This window comes from Bos taurus, chromosome 9 (genome assembly GCF_002263795.3).
Source record: "Bos taurus isolate L1 Dominette 01449 registration number 42190680 breed Hereford chromosome 9, ARS-UCD2.0, whole genome shotgun sequence".
Classification (NCBI taxonomy): domain Eukaryota; kingdom Metazoa; phylum Chordata; class Mammalia; order Artiodactyla; family Bovidae; genus Bos; species Bos taurus.
In genome coordinates, this window is record NC_037336.1 from 43,411,566 (window position 1) to 43,424,193 (window position 12,628).

At 39.2% G+C, this 12,628-nt stretch overlaps 1 protein-coding gene across 1 annotated transcript in view; it reads right to left on the reverse strand.

Annotated features, from left to right (window-relative positions):
• CRYBG1 (crystallin beta-gamma domain containing 1) overlaps positions 1-12,628 on the reverse strand; it is a 238,736-nt gene that overhangs the window by 29,136 nt on the left and 196,972 nt on the right. Inside the window, exons 5-8 of the mRNA XM_003586468.6 lie at positions 12,285-12,332; positions 12,079-12,197; positions 9,524-9,692; positions 7,084-7,223 (exon numbers count right to left, since the gene is read on the reverse strand). Of these exons, the coding sequence (XP_003586516.3) occupies positions 7,084-7,223; positions 9,524-9,692; positions 12,079-12,197; positions 12,285-12,332 (476 nt within the window). The remainder of the gene's footprint in view (positions 1-7,083; positions 7,224-9,523; positions 9,693-12,078; positions 12,198-12,284; positions 12,333-12,628) is intronic.

Genomic DNA, 12,628 nt, shown 5'->3' on the forward strand with positions numbered 1-12,628 from the left:
AGTGACTTCTTTATAAGAGAGATGGTAATATACCCTCTTGACAAGCAAATGTGACATCTTGGTGATCACTTATACCCACCAATTCTTTATTAGTCTTGCTAAAGCATCCTAGCTGGGCTAACTGTGCCAAGTTCCCCAGAGCACAGGCCACAAGAGGAAGCTGGCTGTAAAGGTAATCTTTTACCTACAAAATGAATCTGATTCTCCCCTCTTTGCTTTTCTCTTGTTCACAGTTTTGGCCCAAGGGCACGTTTTTGGTGAGTTTCTGTTACAGACTGTCCTGGATAAATCAGTAACTTCTTTAGACTTACTAATTATACAGGGATTTATAGTCAAAATCCTACTGGAGACCTGCCAACATACACATACACACACACACACACAATGTTGAGAGGCCGTGTGTGGTGTGGGTGGGGGAATCAAAACTAATCCACAGTGTTAGAAGTCAGGGCAATACTTACAGGGACAACTGGGAGGTGGTGGGAAGGCAGGAACAGAGATGCAGAGAACAGACTTGTGGGCACAGTGGGGGAAGGAGGGGGCAGGACAAATTAAGAGCGTAGCGTGGACACATTCTTTACCGCATGTAAAGTAGGTAGGTGGGAAATTGCTGTACAACACAGGGAGCTCAACCCAGTACAACAACCTAGAGGGGTGGGATGGGGTGCGGGGCTGAGAGGGAGGTTCAAGAGGGAGGGGACACATGTATTCTTCCGGCTGATTCACGCTGTTTTAGGGCAGAAACCAACACGTCATTGTAAAGAATTATTCTCCAATTAAAAATAAATTAAAAAAAGAGAATGCACTACGTCTTTTTTTGGAGCCCAAAGCTCTTAAAGGCACATCACACACTGATTTCATGCCCTAGCTAAATAACAGCAGTTTATTATAAAGTGTGCTTTTCGGCCAATAACAAGCCAAGGGCCTTGAGGTCTGACTCTTCACAAATGAACAGTCTGAATTTTTTATAAACACAGACGATGGCTCATCAACAAGTGATTCTGAGATTCTGACATGGTGCTTACTGAAGTACTCTTTCATTAAGTGTTTTCTTCTACAGTTTGAGTTCTAAGGGTACGTATTCATCTGCTACTAAACATCTCATTTTCCTTGAAGCATACAGCTTAGTCATGTTAACACTTATAGAAGGAAGGTAATCTGGGATAAAGAGGGTTTTGTCCAAAAGCCTGAACACATAAACTGGCACACCTGAAGACTGCTGTTCTGCAAATAGTGAATTCTGAGGGCCTGCTGGGTAACTTCCTCAGTAAATGCTGAGGGCCTGCTGGGTAGCTCAAACACACATTTGTGAATGGGGGTGGACTTTGGAATCTGAAAACTCATATACAGAGTGTGATCCTTTTTCCCCTTAATTCTATTCCAACAAGATACATTATTCACAAGGCCATCAGGAGATAAACTACCTTCGCGCAGTGTGATTTCATTTTCTTTTATTTTCTCATGTATTCAGCCTTTGCCTATATTATGAATAAACTGTATGTCTATAAAGTATGAGTTTAAAAACACAATAACAAATGTGGCTTCCCTGGTGTCAGTAGTAAAGAATCTGCCTGCCAACGCAGGGGACACGGGTTCGATCCCTGATCTGAGAAGATCCCATATGGCCGCACAGCAACTAAGCCTGTGTGCCACAACTCCTGAGCCTGTGCTCCAGAGCCCAGGAATCACAACTGCTGAGCCACGGGCCCTAGAGCCTGTGCTCTGCAACAAGAGAAGCCAGTGCAATGAGAAGCCCTCATACCACAACTAGAGAAAAGCCTGCAAGCAACAAAGATCCAGCACAGCCATAAATAAATGAATACAAATATTTTATAAAAAAAACAAATGTATACATACAAAGGAATACTGTTGAACTAATGTTGAACTAATAACAATGGTCATCCATACAGTCACGAAAATCATTCATGTTATTACTCTTTCAGAAACACCCTCTGAATCAGACAAGAAAAACCTTATCTTGTTCACTTGTTCTTAAACCAAAAACAGTTTTTCCAGCTGGATCCCAAGTCTTATTCTCTAGATATGGCTGCACATGAATGTTGGCTACATACAGAAACCAAGGGGATAGTCAGAAGATTTAAATATGAGTGTGCCAACTTTGAGGTTATTCAAACAAGAGCAGGCTCTGAATCTCAAGGGGGGACTGGTACCTTTACAGTGGCGAGGAGTGGGAAGCATCAGTGTAACCGACACTCAAATTTGGCTTGATTAACGCAGCATGAGTATGTGTCACTACCTATAGAAGTAACATCCTTGACAAACCCCTTCAATCTGCATCTGATTATACATGAAGACCTAACTGCCTGTATATAGAAATTTCAGGTGACAGAAGACCAAGTTAAATGATACCATGAAGAAGCACTCAGAAAATCCAGACTATGGCACATACGCTAAGCAGCTGACCTAAATTCTTCCAAAAAATCAATGGCATGGGAAACAAAGATGGGGGTATTTAAGAGATTAAAAGAGACTTTTCAAAGAGATAGGACAACCAAATATATGAGCCTTGCTTGGAAACTAATTAAAAACATCTATAAAAGACATTCCTGAAACAATGGGGAAATTTTGTTTATGGACTATTGGGTAGATATTATCATGGCCATATTGAAAATTATGGTGTGATAATGGTAGTTTTGTAGGAAAATGTCATTTTAGAGAGATTTGGGATGAAGTTTATAGGAATGAAGGGTCACAATACCTGCAACTTACTTTCAAGTGCTCAGAAAAGAAGATAAAGCAAATATGGCAAGATGTTAAGAATTACTGAATCAAAGTGGAGGGTATATGGGTGTTTGCTATCCTTTCTACTTTTGTGCTTATGTCTGAAAACTTTCATAATAAAAAGCTGGGCTTCAGTATACTCCTTAAGGAAATATATGCAGTGAATATTAAATAGCAATGAAAAAGAATAAGTACACATATACTCATCAATATGGGGACTCTCAGAAACAATGTGGAGAAAAAGGAACAAGCCACAGCTCCTTATTTTAAAAGTTTTATAAATTTCAAAAGCAAGCACAGCTAAAAATACTGAAAGGACAGATACTATATGGTGACACCACAAAACAAGGGGCTGAGAAACACACAAAATTCCAGAGAGGGATCTCACACGTGGAGAAGTCAGGGGGATGGGAACAGGCGGGCTATGCTGGGTGCTGCAGCAGTGTTAGTAATGGTGAGGTTCTCAGCTGCGCGATGAGGGGCTTGTTTGATTACTAGGCCTCATAGTTCACATACCTACATATATTTTTATATATCAAGTATTTCATGTTAGCATTGACCAAAGAATATGTGGCTATTAAAAAAATGTCCCTCGATTTCAGAACACCTGCATTCTAGTACCTGTTCTTCTGACAACTAATCCTAACAACTAATCCAACCTGATAAAGTGGCCAAAACCTGTCTTCCTTGATTAAATGATGGTGTTGGAACAGATGTTCTTTATGCTGCCTTTGAAGCCTTAAAATTCCTTAATTTTATTTATTAGAAATAGACTCAAGATACACTGTCACTTCTGCAAGGATGGGTGCTGGCATTGCCAGCTGCTTAAAGACAAATCTCACTCAACACAATGTGAGAGGAAAATTTTGTTAGAAAGTTCTCATTTTCCCAAATAAGAAATTAGCAAGTAACACACTGGGTTTGATCCCTGGGTTGGGAAGATCCCTGAAGAAAGGAAAGGCTACCCACTCCAGTATTCTAGCCCAGAGAGTTCCATGGACTGTATAGTCCTTGGGGTCGCAAAGAGTCGAACACAACACTTCCACTTTCACTTCACTTCACTCTGAATGTGTGTATGTGTGGAAAAGCCTAATGCAGATTGAACAGGCCCTGGAGTAAATCTCCTCATGGAATCTGAAGAAGCACCCCCGCACAGCTAAGGCTTCTCTTCCATCAGTTCATAGGACTGCTGCACCAACAGAGGCAGTGTCAGCTTGAATACTTGCTATCAGCTGAATTTCCCCAACCCATCAAGGCTCCCCTTGGAGATCTGTAAAAGTACTACTGACCTGGTACCAAGCTGACTGAGTTCAATAAGCCCAAACTCTGAACTGACATCTAAGGCAGCTTTCTATTACCCTGATGGCAATGAAGAACCAGAAAAAAAGTGTCTGCCACCATGCAAGCCCATCAAAATGTGTAAAATATGACTGGTTTGTAACTACCACCTGTAAGACCAGGTTAAACTCACTGTCAAGGTAAGAAACGTCGTTTAACTGTAGCTCGTTATGCTTCCACATAGCCCAAGCCTGAGTCGTGAAATCATCCAGACATGGAGATAAAAATATGATGCGTGTGTGCGAGCTCAGTCACTTAGTCGTGTCCAACTCCTTCCAATCCCATGGACTGCAGCCCTCCAGGCTCCTCTGTCCATGGAATTTTCCAGGGATGAATATTGGAGTGAGTTAGTGATATTTCTCAGCCTTAAATACTTTGAGACAAAAGACTTATAGGTCTCTTTGATGTTGAAAAACTCAAAAGCAGCAAGAGATGAAGAAACTTTTGTTTAGATTCCTCCTTTTCTTCCTAATCTCTAAATATAAAAGTGCCTAAAGCTCAGATGACTTTCCTACTCTTTTTAATTTATTTAATTGGAGAATAATTACCTTACAATATTGTGATGGTTTTTGCCATACATCAACATGAATCAGCCATGGGTATACCTGTGTCCCTCCATCCTGAACCCTCCCCACCCTATCCCTCTGAGTTGTTCCAGAGCACCGGCTTTGGGTGCCCTGCTTCATGCATCGAACCTGCACTGGTTGTCTTTTTACATATGGCAGTATACATGTTTCAGTGGTGTTCTCTCAAATCATCCCACCCTTGCCTTCTCCCACTGAGTCCAAAAGTCTGTTCTTTACATCTCTGTCTCCTTTGCTGCCATGAATGTAGAATTGTTGGCACTGTCTTTATAAATTCCATATATATACATTATATACAGTATTTGTCTTTCTCTCTCTGACTTACTTCACTCTGTATAATAGGCTCTAGGTTCATTCACTTCATTAGAACTGATTCAAATATGTTCCTTTTTATACTGAGTAACATTCCATTGCGTATATGTGCCACAACTTCTTTATCCATTTATCTGCCGATGGACATCTAGGGTACGTCCGTGTCCTAGCTATTGTAAACAGTGCTGCAATGAACACTGGGGTACATGCGCCTCTTTCAGTTCTGGTTTCCTCGGGGTGTATGCCCAGCAGTGGGATTGCTGGGTGAAATGGCAGTTTTATTCCCAGTTTTTTTAAGGAATCTCCACACTGTTCTCCATCATGGCTATACCAATTTGCATTCCTACCAACAGGGTAAGAGGGTTCTCTTTTCCCAACATCCTCTCCAGCATTTATTGTTTGTAGACTTTTTGATGATGGCCACTCTGACCGGTGTGAGAAGATAACTCATTGTGGTTTTGAGTTGCATTTCTCTAATAATGAGTGAGGTTAAGCATGAAGATCTCATCCAGTATGGGGTTTAGATACCTTCTCCATGCCCATGACTCCAGGTTATATCTCCAGCCTGCCTACCCCACCTAAGATTCCAGTGTCATGTATCCAGTCACCTTCCTGACCTCTTACCTGAATGCTTGAATGGGTAGTTGGCATCTCCCATCTAACCTCCAAAACAAAACACCTGGATTTCACTCCTCCTCCCCATTTTTTTCTATTCCAATAAATGCTGTGGTCCCAAACCCTGGACATTTCTCTGCCCCTCATACCCCACATAAAACCTGTCAACCAGTGTTGTTGGTTCTGTCTTCAAAATGTATCCAGAATCTGACTGTTCTTCTACCACTACCATCACACCAAGTCACCGAAACACTTCTCGCCTATGTAACTGCAAATCTTTGCTTCCACTCTTAGCTCTTTACAATTTACTTTTTCACAGAAGCTAGAGTGATGCTCCTAAAACACAAGTTAGATTAAAGTCCTCCAATGATCTCTTATGTTCCTTGGAGTCACCTAAAATCCCTCTGGAGTCCTACAAGGGCTGACATGATATGAGCCCTCTCCACCACCAATCCTCCTGGCTCACTCGACTGCAGCCAGACCGCCCCTCAATTGCTCAAACATCCCCTGGAGGGCTTTGCAAACACTGGGCTTCCAGCCTAGGACACTTCTCTACCCTGCCTCCCCGGGATGTCCCACAGCTGACTCCCTCACGTCCTCAGATCTCTGCTTAAAAGTCACCAGGGACTTTCCTGACTACTCTCTAAAGTAGCACTTCCACGGTCCCTCTCCATAATTTATGTTTCTTGTAGTATTTACCTTTGGATTCATTACGTATGTATTATCTTACTCATATTCCATTAATATAAACTCTTGAGCAGTCTCTGAATATATGAATACTTATAAATTACATATATATAACTGCTGAATATACTATAAACTTATTGGAAAACATACACAAAGATAACATCTGAAAAGGCGATTTTAAACGAAATATGCAGAAGCTTTAGTGCTTTTCCCTGCATTTCGGTGCACGGCTGTCACATGCCCTGGGCTGTGCACTCCACTGCGGGGGCCACCAGCTTCAGTTCTGCAGCCTGCACTTTCTAGCCTAATTTCTCCCCTATCTGAAATATTCCCGCTTCCTTCAAAATACTCTTGCAGTTTCCTGTAATTTTTGAAATCAACATCCTAGGGGCTTTGGAAAGCATTGTGTGAAACTGTCAAAGGAAGTCGTATGCGTGTTGGCCTCCATCCCACATGAAATATCAAGGGCACACACGCTTTGAATCACCTCCTCTGAATTACCGTGAAGGTATAATCTGCAACTCAGCTCTGAATGAATCAGGTTCCTTTGCGATAAGGCAATCTCCACATTAAAAATGCAGTTTTCTCCCTGCACTTCCTCCAAGAAACCATTATCATTTACAAGAAAGCTGAGTTATAGTAACATAGTAACCAAAAATAAGATTTTTATGTGCCTTATAAAAAAATAATAAAAGCTTTTAGTCAATAATTACTTAACAGGATAACAAATTAGAGATAGAGTATCTGAAGTCCTCTTTTCACACTCAAAAAAGAGCTTCATTAAAACTGTATTGCAAATACTCACGTGCCCCAATGTACTTTAATGGAACAAGTCTTCTGTATTATGCCAAACCCTTGCATTTCTTCAGTATCATCAAAGTAGGAATTTAGAAGTCCTAACCCTTCTGGTTCAGTAAATAAGTCAATCTGACTAACTCTGTAATCCTAAAAAATAAAAAAAATTACATGAATACAGTATATATGTATAATAGTAACACCATGTATTAAACTCTACATTAAGCTCATTATTCTCTTTTTTTAATAATTAAAATAAGCTTTAAACATTGCACAGATCATCTGCCACTTTATCCCTTTCCTGTTCTCACTCAGGACCTAATATGTGATCTTTTGGGGAATACATATTGCATTAGTCATGTATCTCAGCATTACATTCAAGCAAAGACCACCAGAACTGCATCTCAAGAGTTTTGGAACATTATTTATTTCCCTTGTCTTCACTGAAAACCCTGCCTGGCTTTCCTTGGTAACCTGGGTTTTAGTTCCTTGCTCTCCTGTGACCATCCATATCCAGAGACACTAGTCTATAGAGTGGCTGCCTCCTCAGCTGTCGTCTTGTGCCCACGGGCCCCTGCGGTAACACTCCTTGAGTATGATGTGGGTTTGGTCTAAGTCATAAAGGCAAAGGTGCACGTTTACGGTGATTTACAAATCTCTGCACTTTGGTCACTGTTCCATGCCCTGCATGTCCATCAAACACACTACAAAAGGCCTCTCCTGGCTGAGTGCCTGGGCCCTGATCGAATATTTATTGAATCTCTTCTATGTTGCAGAGCAAGGTGAACTGAGGTACAGAAAAAATGGTAACACTTGGGTCAGTTCAGGGGCAACTGTTTCAAATATTAACAAAAGGAACAGTTAATGAGCTGAAAAGGTGATTCCCTTGAATATATGTTGTGACTTTTATGTGTCAAGGAACCATAAACACAATCTGTTAACAAAAAAATTCATCATGTATTAGGAACCATAAAAGTGTTCCTTCTCTTTAACATGACACCATTCTGAAAAACTTATCTCAAGGACATGAATCATAAAATGTATACATTGTTAAATGCACAAAAATACTCATGAAGCATTTAAGATAGGAAAAAGCTTAAATCCCATAGTAAGAAGAAAGGTAAAACAACTGAAAGCACATCATATCAGTGGGATATGATGCTCAATAAAACTCCACACCATGTAATACCATGAAAAGCACTAACTGCACGAGGCCTGCTACCATCAGCCAAAACAGGAGGTCTCTGGACCAGCATGCTTCACTTCCCTCAGCCCACCTTCCTGGACCCTAAATCCCGACCCCACCAGATTCTCATCTCTCTCGCAGTTGCAAATCATCGAGAGATGTTCCACATGGGAGTATAACCATCAGCAAGCGGTACAGAGAGAGTAAAAAAGAGATTGAGAGTCAGTGTTAAAGGAAAACAACATGTACTTGTATAATGATTACAATTACAGAAAAAGCAGATTATAATATGGCCAAGAAAGAGCAGAGAATTCAGAAAAATGAAGGAGAGACACTACATGAGAGATAGGATTTGAATGATATTTTAAAACATTGCTTTATTATGAGTAATAAATAAAAACTGCAGATAAATTATTCCACTATGACATTTCAAAACGGTGTCTGTTACATCTTGCATAAAGTCTATCACATTATGTACTTAAAATTATTAAGAGATAAATCATTTAGAATACCAATTATCATCTAAGTCACTCAGAAATGTTGACCCAGGAAATAACATTTTATTCTGCCAAAAACTGTTAGTCATTCTTACTCATTCTCATTTTGGAACATGTCTTTTTCCCCTGTTGCACTCTGATACCCAAGTCTAATACACAAATGGAGCTTTTTCACTTGGAAGATACCTTTTACATTTTTAAAAGGTAAAGAATCATCAAATTCCAAGAACCACAAAGAACTGATTCAAGTTCCTCATTAATGAATAAATAACCAAGAAATGTTTACCCAATCCATAAAGTGGCCTTAAGTACTCATTTTCTTAAAACTCACATGAAATCCCAGAGTTAATAGCTGAATTATCTTTGGATTATTTAGTTTTCAAAATAGTCCTGTAAGCCACTCAATAAGAACTCACAGAGCAACCAAAAAAATAAGTAAAAGAAAAATCTGTTCTTACAGAGTTCATCAAAACTAGGTTATTAAATAAAATACATTTGCAGATGGGAATGGGGGCCAGGAAAGAGGATTCATGTTTCAGGATTTATTCTGAAGAAAAAGACTGATTAGAATGTTTCTTTTCTAATTAACATGTACAAATATTTAAAATATAGAAAACCTATCCATAAAACACAAAATATTTTTCCCAATCACTTTTATCACAAAATGAAACTCTCAAAAGAATCACATTCAGCATTCAGTAAGTATTTGCTGAATGAACAGATGAAATCCAGTTTGCCTCTATTAAAAGCTTACTAATTTTACCCACCTGGACCACAAGTCTGATAGAACCAATCACCATGGGCTTAGTCGACACTGCCTCATCCTCATTTCTCTCCAAAATATCTTCTATACCCCAGAGACCAGAGAGTTCCAATTCTCCTTCTTCTAAGGGGATGGAGTGCCCTTCAAAATTTGGTTTCTCATACAAAATCCAACTAAGAATAAAACACAGCAAAACTATTAGCCAGTCTTGGTGAGAGAGATTTTGATTAGTGAAATATTCTGGCCAATAGAGTGTGTGAGTGTGAGTGTGAACGTGTGTGTGTGGATCATCCTGACCCAAGGATCAAACCTGGGTCTCCTATATTGCAGGTGGATTCTTTATCATCTGAGTCACCAGGGAGCCCCTTATAAATAATACATTAGTGGCCAATTCTCTCCCCAGTAGCTCAGTGGTAACGAATCTGCCTGCCAGTGCAGGAGATTCAACAGGAGACGCAAGTTTGATCCCTGGGTCAGAAAGATCCCCTGGAGAAGGCAATGGCAACCCACTCCATTATTTTTGCCTGGAGAATCCCAGTGGACAGAGGAGTCTGGCAGGCTACAGTTAATGGAGTTGCAAAAGAGTAAGTCATGACTTAGCAACTAAAACAAAACAACAATCAGGATTTTAGAGAATTTTTGACTATCAGTATGAACATTATAGAGCTACTAATTTTTGTAGTAGCTCTATAGTATAGTAAGTTTGCCAGTTGGTGGAAACATAGTAATGTCAGATAAATGGACTTTTATTGTAATGTTTTTTCTTCTTATATATGTAAAAAACACTTTTGAGGGTTTTAACTTACATATTAGAGCCATATCAACAGATATACTGATACAAAGGACTACTACATGCAGGCTAATGGAAAGCATTTTTCCAGTTTTATTGAGATCTAATTGACACATAGCATTGTATTAGTTTTGGCTGTACAACATGACCATTTGATATGTGTGTATATTACAAAATGATCACCATAGTAAGTTTATTTAATAAATCCACCACCTCACAGTTAAACAATCTTTTTTCCTGTGATGAGAATTTTTATGATCTATTCTTTAAGCAATTTTCAAATATACTATGTAATACTTTTTTAATGACCCAGAAAGCACATTTATTCTTCTCAGCAACATACAAACACTAAATAAAAACCTCGTGACAATATATAACAGTGCTAGTCTTAAGTGCTCATATTTCTAAGAAAAGAGAGACACTAAGAAAAGTTGAAGAATCAGTATTTCATTAAAAACAAAATTATAATTTTCAGTTTTCAAATTTAAGAACAAAAGCTAATTGTATTTTCCCAGTGAATATGTTGAATATACAGAAAAATATATTAAAATATCTAAAGTCTAAAAGGAAAGATGCTGCATATTTAATCAAATGGAGAGACCCAAAGAAAAGCTTACTAATTTTTAAAACCATAAATGCCTACAGCCCTACACCTTTTTTTTAAACAAATTTATAAATAGGTACAAAGATTCATATTTATGCCAAGTAAGTGATTTTTTTTTAAACCGCTTTTCTTCATTCAATTTCCTGTGTATTTCCTTGAAGCAGTTAAGCTGGCAATACAATTTTTTTTCACCAGTTTCTTTACTTAACAAAAACTACCTGCTGTCAAAAAGTTAGAAAATAAATTTTAGATTAGTCCTTCACTGAACTGTCACTTAAAAAGTTAGCCAAGATATTTCCCTTATAGAATTTTTAAAATTCCTATCAGCATGCTTAGTGCATGGCCTATCAACATGAGTAGTGCAATTCTTACCAACCTTATGGAAAATTAAAAAACCAAAAGTATATTACGGACTCTGGTGATCATTAGTCCAAACCAACATTATGTGGGAAAAATGGGAAAAAGAAATTTATACTGCTGCATTTTTCTGATTCCTCTAGCATCAACATGCATCATTCCTAGAATCAGAAATGTTAAAAAACGTTTTTCTTAGACATGCTTTTAGTATTCACTAAGACTATGGTTTTTCCAGTGGTCATATATGGATGTGAAAGTTGGACTGTGAAGAAAGCTGAACGCCAAAGAACTGAAGCTTTTGAACTGTGGTGTTGGAGAAGACTCTTGAGAGTCCCTTGGACTGCAAGGAGATCCAACTAGTCCATTCTAAAGGTTAGTCCTGGGTGTTCTTTGGAAGGACTGATGCTAAAGCTGAAACTCCAATACTTTGGCCACCTCATGCAAAGAGTTGACTCATTGGAAAAGAGTCTGATGCTGGAAGGGATTGGGGGCAGGAGGAGAAGGGGACGACAGAGGATGAGATGGCTGGATGGCATCACCAACTCGAGGGACATGAGTTTGGGTGAACTCCAGGAGTTGGTGATGGACAGGGAGGCCTGGCGTGCTGCAATTCATGGGGTGGCAAAGAGTCGGACACGACTGAGCGACTGAACTGAACTGAACTGAAGACTAGTATTGTCTGCCCTTCATATTGTTCAGTTCAGTATATTGTTAAGGGCATAATTTAAAATAAGTACTGAGGACCAAACAGACGATTAAAAATGTGAAACACACTCTCCGAGTCAGGAACACAAAGTGCCGCTCTTACCATCCTCTAACGACTTTTACTAGTATCACAGGAGAGAGGCTCCAGGTGCTACAATCCTCCACGTCACTGAACACTTCAATACATGCCTCTGAGATGTCGGGCTCGCTGTATATCACCACCTAAGAAAGTGAGAGTGGTATCAAGTGCTGTTGTTGCACTTTGTCAAGTCAAAATGATTCTAGACAAGGAACAGAAAATACTCTTACTTTTCCAGGTCGGGGATTGATTTTATTCTGGACGCTTCCTCTAATTGTCTGTAATCAGATGAACAAAAACACAACAAATAATTAAACTTCATGGAAAGTCTCCTTTTCCCCTCCCATGATCCTTTAAGTAAGGTCATATTTGCCTCACACCTGTCAATTTGGAAACATATCTACATATCTACTTTGATCTATACCAAAGTCATATTAAAACTTGAATCTATTAAAGGTAAGGGCTTTTTTCCCCCTCTAATTGATTTTGCCATTTCAGTTTCTCCTCATTTATATGCTTAGGAGATTTTCACCAACCTGGGAAGTTGAGGGTCCAAGAGTCAGACCTATGTTTT